Source organism: Bufo bufo, chromosome 4 (assembly GCF_905171765.1).
Source record: "Bufo bufo chromosome 4, aBufBuf1.1, whole genome shotgun sequence".
Classification (NCBI taxonomy): Eukaryota; Metazoa; Chordata; class Amphibia; order Anura; family Bufonidae; genus Bufo; species Bufo bufo.
In genome coordinates this window covers 368,848,199-368,867,456 of record NC_053392.1, presented here as the reverse complement: position 1 = coordinate 368,867,456, position 19,258 = coordinate 368,848,199, and the positions used below count along the sequence as shown (strand labels likewise).

The 19,258-nt window shown below is 45.7% G+C and overlaps 1 protein-coding gene across 2 annotated transcripts in view; it reads right to left on the bottom strand.

Moving 5' to 3' along the window:
- The window catches only part of LAMA2 (laminin subunit alpha 2), a 1,085,231-nt gene that overhangs the window by 471,965 nt on the left and 594,008 nt on the right, over positions 1-19,258 (bottom strand). For both annotated transcript variants that reach the window (XM_040429125.1, XM_040429126.1), the window contains exon 17: positions 17,595-17,722. In XM_040429125.1, the coding sequence (XP_040285059.1) occupies positions 17,595-17,722 (128 nt within the window). The remainder of the gene's footprint in view (positions 1-17,594; positions 17,723-19,258) is intronic.

The following is a 19,258-nucleotide window of genomic DNA, read 5'->3' as shown; positions in this document are numbered from 1 at the left end:
TCCTGACAACTAAGTACAAAGTTTTGTGTAACCATTCCGTTTATGGACTATAGTTCAGACAACCTTTTCAAAGAATGGTGCAGAGAGTTTGCCTGCCATGAGGGAGACCGCCCTTGGGTTGTTTACTATTAGTACCAGAGGATTCATATTATTGCGAGAATAGAAAGCCTAAGCAAGACTCGGAACCAAGTAGAGTATCTTCACCACTCCTGCATAAGTAAGTTGAGCTGGAACCTACATACAGCGCCTGCTGCACATCCAGTGTACTTTTTCCATGGACGGTGCCCGCTGCGGACAGTGACATTAACTGCGCCACATCTCCAGGGTAAAGTGTGCGCATCCCAAAAATATCTGACATCCAGTGTACTTTAACCGTAGACGGTGTCCGCTGCGGATAGTGACATTAGCTGCGCCACATCTCCAGTGTAAAGTGTGCACATCCCTAAAATATCTGACATCCAGTGTACTTTTTCCGTAGACAGTGTCCACTGTAGACAGTGACATTAACTGCTTTACTTCTCCAGTGTAAAGTGTGCGCATCCAAAAATATCTGTGACATACAATGTGCTTTTTTAATAAACGGTGTCTGTGTCACGGCTGTATGTGAGCAACAATAGTAATACACAGTACAGAGCTACTGACTGGACCCAGAACTAGGGAGGATAAAGGGTGACCCCTGTCCGACCCTCAACGCTCTCCCTATTCTGCTAAAGCACATGCCCGGATCCAAATGGCGGAACGAGGCATGCCCACGTGCCTAAGACTAATGACCACTGTAACCCCTACAATAGTGGAAGGGGCACGGCCACCAGTGCCCTACTCAGTATATGGAGGGAACCGTGGCCACCTCAGATCCAGTCAGAAACAAACAGGAACACAACAATGTCTGCACACTTAGCTGAGGGTGTTGCAGCCGCAGAGAAGACGGATCCAAGGACAGGCTGGCAATATCCGGAGTGCTAGCTGCAGCAGAACACAGGCCCAGTGAACTGATAGCTACAAGTGAAGAAACTAAAGCAAGAGCTACAACTGAAGTGAGAACTATAATCCACATCCTATCATAGGAGGAGGGGTGATATAAAGAGAGGGAAATCAAACACATGAAGAACAGCTGTGGTGAAAGAAACCAAAAGTAAACAGAGTAGTGAGAACTCCTCCCAGCTCTAGTAGTGACATCATCACAAGGGTGGAGAAACAGAGCTGTGAGAACGTCCCAAAGCTCTGGTAGTGACAGTCTGCTTCTGACTGTGACATAACCAGTGCCACATCTGCAGTGTAACATGTGCGCTTAAAAAATGTATCTGTGACATCCAGTGTACTTTTTCAATAGACGGTGTCCGCTTCTGACAGTGACATAACTAGTGCCACATCTGCAGTGTGCGCTGAAAAAATGTATCTGTGACATACAGTGTACTTTTTCATTGGTGTCCGCTTCTGACAGTGACATTACCAGCACCACATCTGCAGTGTATTGTGTGTGCTGAAAAAATGTATCTGTGACATACAGTGTACTTTTTTGCGTAGACGCTGTGGACAGTGACATTACCAGCGTTACCTCTCCTGTATAATGTTTCCTCATCCAAAATACCTGTGACATTCCCTGTAATTTTTTATTGGCCGCTGGTGACAGCATTGACATTATCTGCGGGATATCTCCTGTGTGACGTTCCACATCCCAAATACCTTTTTAAATTTGTTTGCGCATACACTTCCAAATCCTACGCTACTGTACGTGTGACAGACTTTCAATCATATATAACATTTAATATGAAGAAGGCGATCAGTAAGGGATGGGGCAGTGGCCGTGATGCTGATGGTGCACGCAGAGACCGTGGCCCTGGGCGTGGTGAAACTGTGGCTGCTGCCAGAGCACAAGAAAAACAATCATCTACGATACCTAGCTTCATGTCCCAGTTTGCAGGCCGGCGCAGGACACCACTCTTGAAGTCAGACCAGTGCGACCCGGTGGTCGGTTGGATTGCAGCAGATAATGCTTCCAGTCGGTTAAGCACCACCCTGTCTACCACCAAGTCCAGTCTCAGTAGCCAAGAGTCTGCTCAACCCAATCATCACCCTGATCCTCCTCCCTCCCACATGGAAAGTCTGGGCAAACAAGTGATCCCTCACTCGGATATTCCGAGGAGCTCTTTTCAGCTATATTCCTTGATTTGGCCCTCTTGCCAAGCATGCTTGAAGAGGGACAGATCTTGTGCCCTGATTCCTAAACTCTTGAGCATCCACAATCACAAGAAGATGATGGTGGGGAACAGCAATTACTGTTTAATGAGGTCGATGATGATGAGACACAGTTGCCAATAACTCAAAGGCAATTACTGTCTCAAGAGGTTGATGAAGAGGATGAGACACAGTTGTCAATCACTGAGGTTGTGGTTACGTCAACAAGTCAGGAGGATGAGCAGAGTGAGGAAGTGGAAGAGGAGGTGGTGGATGATGAAGTCACTGACCCAACCTGGGAAGGTGGAAAGCTGAGCGAGGACAGCAGTACAGAGGTGGATGGATCTGCTGCACTTCAACAGGCTGGAAGAGGCAGTGGGGTTGCAAAAGGGAGAAGGTGGGCCACACCAAACAGTCCTGCAACTGTTCCACGGAGCACTCCGTTGCGGTAATCTCCCTTGCCAAGTGGTAGGTGTTCCGTAGTATAGCGCTTTTTGGAGGAAAGTGTGGACGACAGAAGAATAGTAGTTTGCAACCTGTGCCATACCATAATGAGCCGGGGCGTGAACACTATCAACCTCAGCAACACCAGCCTTTTCCGCCACATGGCAGCCAATCCCCTGTCAAAGGCGCAAGCCCGGATGCATCCTGCCCTGCACCTGGACCTTCGTAAGCACCATCAGCGACCACATCCACTTCCATGTCCAAGCGCAGTGTACAAATGTACTTACCCCAGGCCTTTGAACGCAAGCGCAAATACCCAGCCACCCACCCACAGGCCATAGCATTAAATGCTCAGCTTTCAAAATTACTGGTCCTGGAAATGTTGCCATTTAGGCTAGTGGACACTGAGGCCTTCTGCAGCCTGACGTTGGTGGCTGTCCAGCGTTACTCAGTCCCCAGCCGCCACTATTTTTCAGGGTGTGTCGTGCCTTACACCAACATGTGCCCTGACCAACACAGTTACTGGGAAGGTCCACTTAACCACGGACACATGGACAAGTGCATTCGGCCAGGCATGCTACATTTCCCTGATGGCACACTGGGTGAACGTTGTGGAGGCCGGGAGCGAGTCATACCCTATGATGGCACAGATGCTACTGAAGCCAAGGATTGCGGGCCCTACGTCGATCAAGGTTTCCGCCAGCACCTATGTTAGTGGCTCCAACCCCCACTTCTCCTCCTCCGCCTCCTCATCCACTTCCACCTCCGAAATATCCACTTGCAGCACCAGTCAGCCATCAGTCGGTAGCTGGAAGCAGTTTAGCACTGCAGTGGGGAAGCGGCAACAGGTCTCGCTGAAGCTGATATGCTTAGGGGACAAACAGCACACCGCCGCAGAGCTGTGGCAGGGGATAAGAGACCAGACTTAACTGTGGCTCTCGCCACTCAACCTAGAACCAGGCATGGTTGCATCTGATAATGGCCGTAACTTGGTGGCGGCTTTGGAGCTTGGCAAACTCACACACATCCCATGCCTAGCCCACGTCTTAAACTTAATGGTTCAGCGTTTTTTCAAAACCTACCCCAATTTGCCTGAGCTACTGGTAAAGGTGTGCCACGTGTGTGCCCATTTCCGCAAGTCATCGACAGCTTCAACCCGTCTGTCAGCGCTGCAGCAGCACTGGAAATTGCCAGCTCACAGGCTGTTGTGCGACATGAGCACGCGCTGGAAATCGACATTTCACATGTTGGCCAGGCTTTGTGAGCAGCAGAGGGCAGTAGTGGAATACCAACTGCAACATGGTCGTCGCCTTTCCAGTCAGCTTCCGCTATTCACAAGCGATGAGTGGGCATGGATGTCTGACCTCTGTGAGGTTTTAAGAAACTTTGAGGAATCAATACAGATGGTGAGTGGCGATAATGCTATTATCCGCGTAACCATCCCACTTCTGTATCTACTCAAATGCTCGGTGCTCACAGTTAAGGATGACACTTTGCATGTCGAAGAGGTGGAAATGGGGGAAGAAAGTACACAGGGTGATAGCCAGACCACCCTCAGTTCGTCTTCTCAGTGCGAATTGGACGATAAAGAGGAGGAGGAGACGGTTGCCTCCACTACAGAGGGTAGTACACATGGAAGTTTAATTCCATCTGTTCAGCGTGGGTGGGCAGAAGAGGAGGAAAAGGATGAGGAGGTTGAGAGTGATCCTCCTGATGATGACAGCGAAGTCTTGCCTGCACACATGGCTGACTTCATGTTAGACTGCCTTTCCAGCGACCTGTGCGTTATAAGCATTATAGAAAACACGGATTACTGGTTGTTCACCCTTCTCGACCCCTGCTACAAAGAGAACTTCTCATCTCTCATTCCTCTGGTGGAGAGGATGGGCAAAACGGTGCAATACCAGAAGGTCCTTGTTGAAAAATTGCTCCATAAATTTCCATCTGACAACGCTGGTGGCAGAATACATAGTTCCTTGACCAACCGAGGAGGGGAGACAAGGGGAACACACAGCAGTTCCAACAGAGGCAGGGCAACACTTTCCAAAGCCTGGGACAGTTTCATGACACCCTGCCAGCACCCTCACCCTGATGCGCAGCCTACTGTCACAAGAAGGGAACAATTTTGGAAGATGGTACAGGAGTACATAGCAGACCGTGTCAGTGTCCTCAATGATCCCTCATTGCCTTACAACTACTGGGTGTCCAAGCTGGACACGTGGCACAAACTCTATGCCTTGGAGGTGCTGGCCTGCCATGCCGCCAGCGTTTTGTCTGAGTGGGTATTAAGTGCTACTGGTAGCATTATAACAGATAAGAGTATCCGCCTGTCAACTGAAAATGTTGACAGGTTGACTCTTATAAAAATGAAAAAGGCCTTTATTGATCAGCTGATGAACATAAAGGCACTCTAAATGTGTTGTTTATAATGTACTGAATACACTGTATTCCCATGCACCCCTTCCAACACAAACAAGGGTATATGGTTGAATCTTCTTTTTCTCATCCTCCTCTTCCATCATATCAACATGCTTATTCATCACATATAATGCCCTCGCATATATGCCCTTCGCATATACTGTTTTACAGGGTCAGCTCACCTGCAGGCCCTCGCATATAATTTTTTAGAGGGTCAGCTCACCATTAGGACCTCAACTACAATCTTTTACAGGGTCAGCTCACCTGCAGGCCCTCGCATACAATTTTTTAGAGGGTTCAGCTCAGCTGCAGGCCCTCGATTATAATTTTTTAGAGGGTCAGCTCACCAGCAGGCCATCAATCATAATTTTTCAAGGGTGTATGATGACCTCCTTTGTGTGTAAGAACGGGTGTTTTGGAACGCCGGTTCCTTGTAATTTTTGGTAGTTCTTCACTTAGTACATAGACTTTATGAGTGTAGGAGTCCCACTACCTGAACAATTGTACCACAATGTTATGTGATATACAGGTTGTATCGGAATGCCTCTTCCTTGTAATTTTTGGCAGCACTTGCACTTTATATACAAGTATACATAGAGGAAAAAATGTTTCCTAACAATTTTTCCTCTAAAATCGATTTTATCTTCGATTTTGTGCGTATTATTGTCAGTATGTAAAAGTGGTGCACTACTCGGACAACATCGTTCCCAGCAGTGACCTGGGAGTCCAAGATGCATCCAGACATCCTCCCCATGCTGTTCCCAAACCATTTCAGTGGTGTTTTCATCAATTTCTGACCTTTTCCTATGAACCAGACACCCTCCCCTTTTCATAGCAGGGGGTGCCTGGTTTAATGCCCGGGTTCTCCCATTGACTTCCATTGTGCTCTGGTGCTCGATAGAGCACTCGAACATCCCGAGGTGTTCGGCCCGAGCACCCGAACACCCGAGCACTTTGGTGCTCGATCAACACTAAGGCACTAGTTTGAAAAATACAGTGCACACCTCACCAGATAGTTGTCCAAATGTCCAAATAGGTAACAAAAATTAAACCAGGCAGCACTCAATTGTATGGTTCTTTATTATACAAAATGCAACATTTCAGCTCTGTGTGAATTTCTCTCACGCATATGCTTGAGCATATACAGTATATAGCTAATGCATAATAACTAGGGCATATGCAATTATACATCCAGTTATGTCCCTAACTGCAGTGTATATAGTCTATATGTTTGACTGAAACATTGCTGTGCTCAGTATCCATATGCCTCTAGGTCTATGCCCATTACCTACAGTCCAATGCTTATATTGATCAGAAATGTGACATGTTCCCTCACACAGGCATCTAATAAATATTTGCAGTTTTTTATATTATTGATAAATAATACTCTTGATTACTCTTAAAACGTCACCATTGTTTAGTGATTAGTCATTAGAAAATCCTTTGGGCTCCCTATGGGGCATTGAATTTGTATTTTTTCCAATTATAGAACCATATATCAGTCATGTACTGTAGGACAATGGAGGCTAATAGGCAAGCAGCTGGATTCCTATGGTTTTATTCATATTTAATTAATAAAAAATAAAAAAAGTGTTGTATAGGCTAGACTGAGGGAAATGTGTTTGAGGCTTGAGCCCTTAGCTAGCTACAGGTGCTTTAGTCAATAAGCTCCGATTAGCTCCATATGTTAAAGAAACACAAACCAGAAGTTTCATGCCTAGGATTCCCCATTCTAACACAGTCACTTTTCAGTCTGTAATTTCCATCAGTAATTATGAGCTGCAACCAGGTGCGGCTCTAAAGACAGAACAGGAGCAGATCTTTCCCTTATACCTTATGTCTGTGGAAGCTCGAGTCTTGGTTTTGGCTCACAGTCACTGATGGAAAACACTGGCCAAAACACTGAAGTGTGAATAAGGCTTAAAGATAATAAAAGTTAAAGGAATTATTCTTTTTCCTGTAGATTTTTCATAATGGGTTGTCCAAGGCCCAAAAATCATCTATTTAGTTGTTGCCCAAATGAAAATAAAACTTTATGAATGATGCCACAATGTCACATTTCCAGGTTTCACCACCGCCACCTCCACTTCCTCATCCATTCTGACAGGCTGACAGCATCCTTCCTCTTCTCTCTTTCTGTATCAGGCATGATGGAGAAAGAGGACACACACAGCCTTCTTCATCCACATCATTGACACACAAGAAGAAGAGAAAACTCTCAGCTGTGTCATAAAAAAACCAGAAGAGGAGGTGCAAGAACTTTGCTGAAGTCTGGGACTTTCAGAATGAAAATATATTCTTAACCCTTAACCCTTAACTCTTAACCCCCCCCCCCCCCCCCCCCCCCCCCCCCATTAAATCCATTTAAGGCTAAGAGAAAACAAGATCATCCTTTTGTTTTTGCATGAATAGAATGAAAATGGATGACAAGGATTTAGCATATAAGCATCTTATAGAAATCCATTGGCTGCACTGCCTGACAGTTTCCTAGCTGGTGAAACAACCAAAGATGAGAGAAGATTTTTACTGTCTGATATTTTCTAGTTGGATCATTGAATATAGAAATGCATTAGCCATGAAATATCAAATGTGATTCTAATGTATGGAGGAGGTTAAATGCAATCATTTAATTAGCCAATTTAGCAATGTTTACAGGGCACCTGCAGCTGTCCTTTTCATTGATAATGCAGGTCAGGGCATCCTTTCAGCAATGTCTATGACATAAATCAATCCATTTGTGTTTGACAAGAACAATAATGAAAAATAAATGTTTGCTCTATTTGGGTAGCATTTCTTATGCCATTTATTATTCATAATCCTCGAGTTTAGTCTTTTTGTTTGGATAAGAAAATTAGAAAAAAAATCTTAGATGCAAAAACAAGCGCATGTCACTTATCCAAATGTCTGCCATGATGTCTGGTTGAATATGGTGGCAAGGAGAAATGCTAATAATAATGCTAATGCTAATACTTTATATCATACAGAATATCAATACCCGGGACGGGTTATAAGTGGTGTACCCCAAGGTTCAGTGCTGGGCCCTTTATTATTCAATTTATTTATTAATGATATTGAGGACGAGATTAATAGCACCATTTCTATTTTTGCAGATGATACTAAGCTATGTAGTCTATGGAAGATGTCCATAAACTACAAGCTGACTTGAACACTCTGAGTGATTAGGCATCAACTTGGCAAATGAGGTTCAATGTGGACAAATGTAAAGTTATGCATCTTGGTAGTAATAATCTCTGTGTTTCATATGTCCTAGGTCAGTGGTCGGCAAGCCGCGGCTCGCGAGCCACATGCGGCTCTTTTGATCTTTCACTGCGGCTCTTTGGTTCGGGCTGGCGGGTGGGCGGCCGCGCAGCCATATCGCGCCGCTCAGACTGCTTGTAAATTGTTCGTCATGCGCCTGCTGCCCCGTCTGTCTGCTCCTTCCACTTTATGGATGAAGCAGGCAGGCGGGGCAGGAGGCGCATGGCGGGGCAGGAGGCGCGGCTCTAGTTCGGCTGCCCACTGTGAGGAGGGGTGGAGTGGTGAAGAGGCCGCCGCTCAGGAGGAACGAAATGTCCTGCAGCAGAAAGGTAGGAGCTGCCCCCGGTGTGTGCACTGCACCGGCCCCACCGCAAGTGTCCCTGCCCCCTTCCTTCCCCCCACTAATACATTACTTACTGGAAGGCACTTATGGGGGATATCTGTGGATGGCTCACTTATGGGGGATATCTGTGGAGGGCACTTATGGGGGATATCTGTGGAGGGCACTTATGGGGGATATCTGTTGAGGGCACTTATGGGGGATATCTGTGGAGGGCACTTATGGGGGATATCTGTGGATGACACATATATAGCATCTTATGCTATATATGTGTCATCCACAGATATCCCCCATAAGTGCGTCATCCACAGATATCCCCCATAAGTGCGTCATCCACAGATATCCCCATAAGTGCGCCATCCACAGATATCCCCCATAAGTGCGCCCTCCACAGATATCCCCCATAAGTGCGTCATCCACAGATATCCCCCATAAGTGCGTCATACACAGATATCCCCCATAAGTGCGTCATCCACAGATATCCCCCATAAGTGCGTCATCCACAGATATCCCCCATAAGTGCGTCATCCACATCTGCAGACAAGTTTAAGAAAAGTAAAAAATGATAAAGATAAAATTAAATAATAATCAAGATCCAAATAAAAGAAAGTACATATAAAAGTATTCAAAAACACACTCTGGCCTCATGCCCACGAATGTAAGGGCGCCGTGCCTGTGCTGCGGACCGCAAATAGCGGTCCGCAATGCACGGACACAGACCATGGGGCAGCTGCATGAGGATCGCGGACCCATTCACTTGAATGGGGTTCGCGATCCGCATCCGACAGCCCGCACCGCAAAAAAGTAGCACATGCTGAAGTGAATGGGTCCATGATGCGGGCTGCACACGGCCGTGTGCAGCCCGCATCATGGACCCATTCACTTCAATGGGTCCAGGATCCGGGATATGAGTGCTACAGTGTGCTTCCGTGGTGCTTCTGGCTGTGCCTCCGCACCGCAAAAAAGTAGTGCATGCGCCCGGATCCTGGACCCATTGAAGTGAATGGGTCCTTGATGCGGGCTGCACACAGCCGTGTGCAGCCCGCATCATGGACCCATTCACTTCAGCATGCGCTACTTTTTTGCGGGCACGCGGTCGTGTGCATGAGCCTAATAGTCCTCACTGGTACTGTTGATGCAATATTTTAGGTTTTAAAAATGTGGCTCTCAAAAGAAATTCCAATCGTGGTTTTGGCGATATTTGGCTCAGTTGACAAAAAAGGTTGCCCACCACTGTCCTAGGTGATGTAACACTGGGAGAGTCACGTATAGAGAAAGATTTGGGTGTCCTTGTGGATAGTAGACTAAATTACAGCATACAATGTCATCAGCTCCTTCTAAGGCCACAAGGATATGGTCATGCATTAAACGAGGCATGCACTCGCGGGGCAGGGATCTCATATTACCACTTTACAAAGCTTTGGTGCGGCCTCATATGGAACATGCAGTTAAGTTCTGGGCACCAGTCCATAGAAAGGAAGCTCTGCAGCTGGAAAAAGTACAGAGGAGAGTGACTAAACTGATAAGGGGCATGGAGGGTCTTAGTTATGAAGAAAGATTAAAATAATTCAATTTATTTAATCTTGAGTAGGGTTGAGCGAACCCAAACTGTAAAGTTCGGGTTCGTACCGAACTTTACGGTGTTCGGCACCCGAACCCGAACATTTCAGTAAAAGTTTGGGTTCGGTGTTTGGGTAATATTAATATACCATCGGATCGGAGTTTTCTCCAATCTGGTGGTATATTTTAACTTGAAGCCTCCCCATCACCATGGGAACGCCTCTATGTTAGAATATACCATCGGATTTGAGTTAGATCGTGAAAAATCAGATCCGACAGTATATTCTAACACAGAGGCGTTCCCATAGTGATGGGGACGCTTCAAGTTAGAATATACTGAGAACTGTGGACCTAATGGTCCCCTGCTGCCTGGCAGCACCTGATCTCCTACAGGGGGCTGTGATCCACACAATTAAATGGTCTGTGAGGCGCATTGCTTATAGCACAGACCTGTCACTTACCAGTAGGAGGAGCGTCCGGCTGGCCAGAGACAGCGCACGTAAGTATAATGCTGCTAAAAGTGCTAAGTAACCATGGCAGCCAGGACTGCAGTAGCGTCCTGGCTACCATGGTAACTGATCGGAGCCCCAGCGATCAAACTGGGACTCCGATTGGAACTGCCGCTCCGCTGCCACCAATGATGATGGGAGGGGGTTGTTAACCTGTGGCCACTGCCTCCAATGATTTTAATTAGGGGTGGGGGGGAAAGGGGAGGCCGCACTGGACACCAATGATTTTAATAGGCGGGGCGCACTAACCACCAATGATTTTAATAGGGGGGGGGGGGGGGGGGTCCGCACTGGCCACCAATGATTTTAATACTGGGGAGGGAGGGAGGTGGGCCGCACTGGCCACCAATGATTTTAATACAGGAGAGGGAGGGAGGTCTGGCCCCTGCTGCCTGGCAGCACCCGATCTCTTACAGGGGGCTGAGATCCGCACAATTAACCCCTCAGGTGCGGCACCTGAGGGGTTAATTGTGCGGATCACAGCCCCCTGTAAGAGATTGGGTGCTGCCAGGCAGCAGGGGGCAGTTATGTACACAGTTCTAAGTATATTCTAACTTGAAGCGTCCCCATCACCATGGGAACGCCTCTGTGTTAGAATATACTGTCGGATCTGAGTTTTCACGATCGTGAAAACTCAGATCTGAAAAAGCTAATACTATTATTTTACGTTATAACCATGTTTTAACGGAAAATAATAAAGTGAAGTTCGGGTCCCCATTGACTTCAATGGGGTTCGGGTTCGGGTCCAAGTTCGGATCAAGTTCGGGTCCCGAACCTGAACTTTTTTTTAAAGTTTGGCCGAACTCCCCGAAAACGAACATCTAGGTGTTCGCTCAACTCTAGTCTTGAGATCAGACTCTAGTCTTGAAAATCGGCATCGTTAGCCGGCGCATGCGCAATAGTTACTGTGATGCCGTACAAGGAATGGGCATCGCAGTGCGCATGCGCCGGCCAAAGGAATGAGTGCACCGGCGCGGGATATCGGCAGCATAACAAGTTAGTACAAAGGCGGTGAGAGGGAAAGAATGGGCGGGCAGAGGGTACGAAGGGGCGGGGGGACGCAATGAGAAGGCTGAGCAAGCAGGGCACCTAAGAGAATAACGCCACCCTGGGCACTTGCGAGCCCTTATTTGCATATCTTATAAAGATCGTTTTTGAGGGTTCTATAAGTCCAGGATTGATGCCAGAGGTAACATTTTTATTAACTGTAAGCATGCTAGGGAGCAGTGGGAAGGGTTAAAAAAGTGAAATGCTGGTGACAGACTCCCTTTAAGTACAATATATATAAGCAACAGTGCTACAAACACCTAATACGGTGAGTATAGAAGCTACAGTGAAACTCATTTGGGCGCAGGGGCTAGATTAGTCAGCATTAGTGTTGATCGAGCACCTAAGTGCTCGGGCCTAACACCTCTGGATGTTCGAGTGCTCTACTGAGCACCCGAGCACAATGGAAGTCAAAGGAAGAACCCGAGCATTAAACCAGGCACCCCCTGCTCTGAAAAGGGGAGGGTGTCTGGTTCATAGAAAAAGGTCAGAAATTGATGGAAACACCACTGAAATGGTTCGGGAACAGCATGGGGAGGATGTCTGGATGCACCTTGGACTCCCAGGTTGCTGCTGGGAACGATGTTGTCTGAGCAGTACGTCACTTTTACAGACTGACAATAATACGCACCAAACCGAAGATAAAATCGATTTTAGAGAAAAAATTGTTAGGGAACATTCTTTCCTATATATTTACTTATATATAAAGTGCAAGTGCTGCCAAAAATTACAAGGAAGAGGCACTGCGATACAATCTGTATATCACATAAAGGAGGGCCTAATTCACATTGTGGTACAATTGTTCAGGTAGTGGGACTCCTACACTCATAAAGCCTATGCACTAAGTGAAAGGGCTGCCAAAAATTACAAGGAATCGGCACTCCAATACACCCTTTGTTACACACAAAGGAGGTCATCATACACACCCTTGAAAAATTATGATTGATGGCCTGCTGGTGAGCTGACCCTCTAAAAAATTATATGCGAGGGTCTGCTGATGAGCTGACCCTGTAAAACATTATATGCGAGGGCCTGCTGGTGAGCTGACCCTGTAAAAGATTTTAGGAGCGGGCCTGCTGGTGAATTGACCATTGTAGGGATTTGCTCTGGTAGGCAGGGTAAGCGGACGCAGTACAGAGGCAAGAACACGGTAATAAAGCAAAAGTTCAGTGTTTATTCACACAAAAAAACAACAAAGCAAAAATAACACTGTGCAGAGTCCTGGTGTTAATTCACACCACATAAAGTCCACATTACAAACGTGTCACCTGGCAGACTGTTTTGTCCAGGGCAATCCACAGCCGTCCACAGCAGGCTTTAGGGTGCCTGATTTTCAGCGTGCGGCTCTCTAGCACGCTACCAACTGGTTGGAACCCAAAAACCACAGTGCTTCACAGATCCCCTATGAAAATGCAGGGTAATCCACACCCTGCTGAGCTGCTGGCTGGGTTTTTAAACCCCAGCTCAAAACCTGGCCTGGACGTGGGGAACAGCCACCCACCCTGCTCTTTGACTGCTCCCAATAAGAAACGGCCCGGATTGGCTTTACAGCCACACTAAGTAGAACAGTCTCAGCGAGCACTAGCTGCCGCTGACACAGAAAATTAATTAATAATCTGCTGGTGAGCTGACTCTGTAAAACATTAGATGCGAGGGCCTGCTGGTGAGCTGACCCTGTAAAACATTAAATGCGAGTGCCTGCTGGTGAGCTGACCCTGTAAAAGTCTTTAGGTGCGGGCCTGCTGGTGAGCTGACCCTCTAAAAAATTATATGTGAGGGCCTGAAGATGAGCTGACCCTGTAAAACATTATATGCGAGGGCCTGCTGGTGAGCTAACCCTGTAAAACATTATATGTGAGGGCCTGCTGGTGAGCTGACCCTGTAAAACATTAAATGCGAGGTCCTGCAGGTGAGCTGACCCTGTAAATGTTTTTAGGTGTGGGCCTGCTAGTGAGCTGACTGTCACGGAACCATGAACCAGACGTACAACAAGAGATAAGTGAAAATAAGAAGGCTTTATTGAAAATAAAGCTGTAAAGCAAAAGTCCAAACGAATGGTGAAACCGAAGCAGAGTCTTTGAGAGGCCAGAGATCAGGAACCAGAAGGGTAGTCAGACGAAGCCAGGATCAGGAACCAGCAGGGTAGTCAGACGAAGCCAGGATCAGGAACCAGCAGGGTAGTCAGACGAAGCCAGGATCAGGAACCAGAAGCAGCAGCAGTCTTAGAAGCATGTGAACACAGGAGGACCAAGCAAGGAACTGAAGCCACAGACCTCCTATATATATGAGCTAGGCATCCAGCTCCTCCCAGTGGGAAGGAGGAGCCGCAGGGTGGAAGGCTACAAGAAACCCAGAAACCAAGATGGCCACCAGCACATGTCAAACGAAGGAGAACAGCAAGAAGGTAAGACCATGACACTGACCCTGTAAAAGATTGTAGGTGAGGGCCTGCTGGTGAGCTGACCCTCTAAAAAATGTATATGCGAGGGGCCTGCAGGTGAGCTGACCCTGTAAAATATTATATGCAAGGGCCTACTGGTGAGCTGACCCTGTAAAAGATTTTAGATGCAGGCCTGCTGGTGAGCTGACCCTGTAAAACATTATATGCGAGGGCCTGCTAGTGAGCTCACCCTGCAAAACATTATATGCGAGGGCCTGTTGGTGAGCTGACCCTGTAAAAGCATTTAGGAGCAGGCCTGCTGGTGAGCTGACCGTAGGGATTTTCTCTGGTAGGCAGGGTAAGCGGACGCAGTACAGAGGCAGGAACGCGGTAATAAATCTGCAGTACACTAGATGTCACAGATACATTTTTTCAGTGCACACTTTGCACTGCAGATGTGGCAATGGTAATGTCACTGTCACAAGCGGACACCGTCTATGGAAAAAGTACACTGGATGTCACAGATAAATTATTTCAGCGCACACGTTACACTGCAGATGTGGCGCTGGTAATGTCACTGTCAGAAGCGGACACCGTCTATTGAAAAAGTTCACTGGATGTCACAGATACATTTTTTCAGCGCACACGTTACACTGCAGAAGTGGCACTGGTTATGTCACTGTCAGAAGCGGACACCCTCTATTGAAAAAGTACACTATGTCACAGATATTTTTTGGATGTGCACACTTTACACTGGAGATGTGGCGCAGCTAATGTCACAATCCGCAGCGGACACCGTCTATGGAAAAAGTACACGGGATATCAGATATTTTTTGGATGCGCACAGTTTACACTGGAGATGTGGTGCAACTAATGTCACTGTCCGCAGCGGAAACCGTCTACGGAAAAAGTACACTGGATATCAGATATTTTTTGGATGCGCACACTTTACACAGGAGATGTGGCGCAGCTAATGTCGCTGTCTGCAGCGGCCTAACTATTGCACGCTATTTAGCACAGGATGCGCTAAAAATATATATTGCTGCCACACACAACAGTCCTTAAAAGGACTTTTGGGTCTGTATAGTTTCAGCTATTTAGCGCAGTTTGAGCTAAAAATATATATTGCTGCTGCCACACACAACAATAGTCCTTAAAATAACTTTTAGGTCTCTGAAAAGTTTTTCTACTATAAATATTCGTATATCACTCCCTACACTATCTGTCCCTTCCTCAGCACAGCTCTCCCTGACTAAGACTGAGCCGAACTTGCGTCATCGGATGCTATGTAGCGCTCGATGACGTGTTCCGGCCAGCCAATCACTGTTATGCCAGTAACCAACATGGCTACGGCATTACAGTGAGGGCAGTACTTACCTGCAAGTTTATTGGCAAGAAACGTGCGGGGCGGAGACTCGATCAACACTAGTCAGTATAGACGCTGTTGTTTATCAACCACTCTTTGCTTTGTTATATTTATATTGTAGTCTAAGCACACCATTTATATTGTGCTTAATTTTTTGCACTTTAGCAGCACTTTATTATGTAATCTCATTATTTCCTAGTCTCATTTCTGAAAATTGAATTTACCATGTAGAGAAAGTTAATACAAGGCACTTACTAATGTATTGTGATTGTCCATATTGCCTCCTTTGCTGGCTGGATTAATTTTTCCATCACATTATACACTGCTTGTTTCCATGATTGCAATGCTTGCACAATATAGGAAAAAGCACTGGCCTCTCTGGTGGCTGGGATCGTGGGAGTAGGCCAGCACTTTTTTCTATAGTGTGCAAGCACGGTCACCACTGCTGGATTACAGGGTGGTTGTTATCATGGAAACGAAAAGTGTATAATGTGATAGAAACATGAATCAAGCCAGTAAAGGGGGCAATATGGAAAATCACAATACATTAGTCAGTACCTTTCTTTATATGAGAAATGTCATTTGTTGAAGTGAGACAACCCTTTATGGTATACTATACAGTTAAAATATACATTATTAGCACCTCATTTTCAGTGTGTGAACCATGCTGCCATCTCTGTATGTTTTTAAACATGCATTTTCCTGTTTTGCACATTTTGATATCTAAAGATGGGTATTGTATTTATTTCTATCGGTATCGGTCGGGGCGATGGGATATTTAAAGGGGTATTCCAGGGCATATTCACAGGATAGGGGATAACTATTAGATCAGTGGGGGTCCTAATGTTAGGAACCCCACTGATTACGAGAACAGGGACCTCCTACAACCCGAAAAGAACAGAGCGGATGGTTGCACATGTGTGTGGCCGCTCCATTCATTTCTGTGGCAGTTCCAGAGATAGCTGAGCGCTGTACTGGGCTATCTACTGAACTCCCATACAATGGAATGGAGCGAATGAAGAGGTAGTGGTGCTTACGTGAGCTCTGCTTCCGCTTTAAAATTACCTGCATGTCGTCTCACTTATAATGGTGATGCAGTGTAATTACAACTGCTCTGTCCCATTAATTTGAAAATCGAATGCGATATTGATGACCTATCCTATATTGAGAACGTTGTTGGAACCCTACTTACAGCTCCCTACAAGAGTGCGACAAAGATTTATTTGTACCTATCCTTGAAATAGGTCATCAATATAGTCCCGCTGCACAACCCCTTCAAGAGTTGTATTCAATGGGAACTTTAGAAATATGTGATAAAAAGGCTGTGTATAGTATAAACCCAAACAGGGTCAGACTGGCCGACAAGAGGATCCTCCTGCGGACCCAAGCTCTGACAATAATGAGCCGCTAATTAAGCATAGCCCTTAAGATCCTGTATACACAGAAGATGGGCCCTCAAAATGAGTTCCTCTGGTGGGCCCAAGGAACAGCAGTCTGACGCCGAACCCAGCGGTTTTGAATTTATGAATTTATGAAATGCTTAAATTTCTTGAACATCCTAGATTCAAATTGTAGCTATATTAAAGCTTACTGCAATGTATTGCATACATCGATTCATATACTGCATGTTTGATTCTGCTTGCATTGTATACTGAATACTGTATAATAACGACTACAGGACATAATAAAAGTTAATCCATACCTTTACCGGGGATTGGAGCAGTATTTCAAAATGTTGCTTTTCTGGCTGCCTATGCAAATCCTGTGTAAATACTGTACTAGGCAGAAAGTGGGAGGATAATGTATAACATTATGTATGCCAATTTTATGATGTAAATTGTGATAAATTTAAAAGGTGGCGTGAGTCACAGAAAACCTCAAAACGCTGAAAATTCATGTGCAAAATGTTGCTTTTCTGGCTGCCTATGCAAATCCTGTGTAAATACTGTACTAGGCAGAAAGTGGGAGGATAATGTACAACATAATTCATGTGCAAATTGTGGCTTTGCCAAATTTGTATCTTAGAAAACTGACAGAAAACATCAATAAATTCCCAAATAAGATGTTGAGAATACTATAATATATTTTAACACTTACTTGTTAGAAGCTATGCTCATTGGACAGGCACATGGCAGGCAGTCCTCATCTGTTCCATCGGTTGGATTCCCATAAAAGCCTGGTAGACAGTAGTCACAATATCGTCCATAGGTATTATGCTTGCAGTTCTAAAATAATAATAAATTATACAGTTTAAAGCAAATTTCCAGTTGTTTGCAAACATTTTCATGCTAAAAGCTATTAAGATATACATTTTCTGTCTGACTGCTACTTCCATAATAAGGATTGAACACCCAACAGGAGACATTTGTATTGCAAGCTCCCAATGGGCATAAGTGCTTTCAAATGAGCATTTGCACATCAGTATAGACTACCTTAGCTTTAGGTGTTGATCGACATATCACCTGTATGATGATGGAAGACTGAGTCTGTGTTTTTTCTATGCATTTGGGTGATTCTGTTGCCACATGTGACTAAGACGGGCTGGCACTGGCGTAATAAGCTGTATTATGATTTATGAATATAACAGCCAAGGTGTTTTAGGGTACGACCATGCGGTGTGGTGGTGCTGCTTTCAGGTACTGCATGGTTGAAACGCCTTCAGTGGGCTCTGATTAGACTAAGGGCTCTTTTACACGAGCGGATGCTATATGTGGAATCCTCATTGTGAAAGACAGCCAAGCCCCGCTCTGGACAGCAGAGACACGGAGCATTAACATGATTGATAATGCTCCGTGCCTCTCTCTGATCTTTTTACTACAAAATCACGGTGACAACTTCATCTCACTAAAGAAGTGTTGTAGCAGCACAAACAAACCTCTCGACCAATCCCGGAATGCACCAGCCGCGATGGGACCACAGTTCCACAGCAGTCCAAAGAACAATAGTAGATAGCAAAAATCACAGCAGCATATTCGGTGCGTCTGTTTATTGGAAGCCTATAGTGCACACACAAGTAAAGTACGACGTTTCGGCTACGCAGTAGCCTTTATCAAGTATACAAATGATAAAACTGGCAACCATAAATACACATAAGTGACCACTCCTATATCCTGATAGAGCCAATCACCTGGAGGCTCAACCCAATCAACACATGTGTATCTATTAAAAGCAGCCCAAACTCCGGTCAGGCTGTCTGTGACTCATTATAATACAAATGTGTACCTGATCCATATTAGATAACATCCGATCCCATCGCATGTGTTCGCGTTCCAAGTCGGCGTCTCTCCCAGTGTAGTGCCCATGTCTAGGACGTCAACGCACCACCGTCTTAGCATGCCGCCGTCTGGGATCAAAGAGATGCGCATGCAACTCCTACTCACAACATGCGTGCACATCTAGTGACAACAGTCACGTGCGTCACGCGTCATCCAGTCACATGAACGTCACAGTCCTGCACCCACCGTGCAAATAAAGTAACACGGAAGAGCTTATATATGGAGAACACCGCCCGCCATATATGCATAAATGGGGACAATACCATGTCTCACACATAGATTTGCATTGCAAGGCCAGATGGATTATCCAATAAACGTCAAATTGATCTTCCATATAACTGAATGCACGGCGTGGAGTAAATACTGTGTAGTCCATCTATCAGTGGACACCGACATGGAGCACAATCAAGTTAAACTCGGATGGAACCAAAATATGTCTGATAAACATCAATGTACATATGTGAAGTAAATAACCATAAATATGAT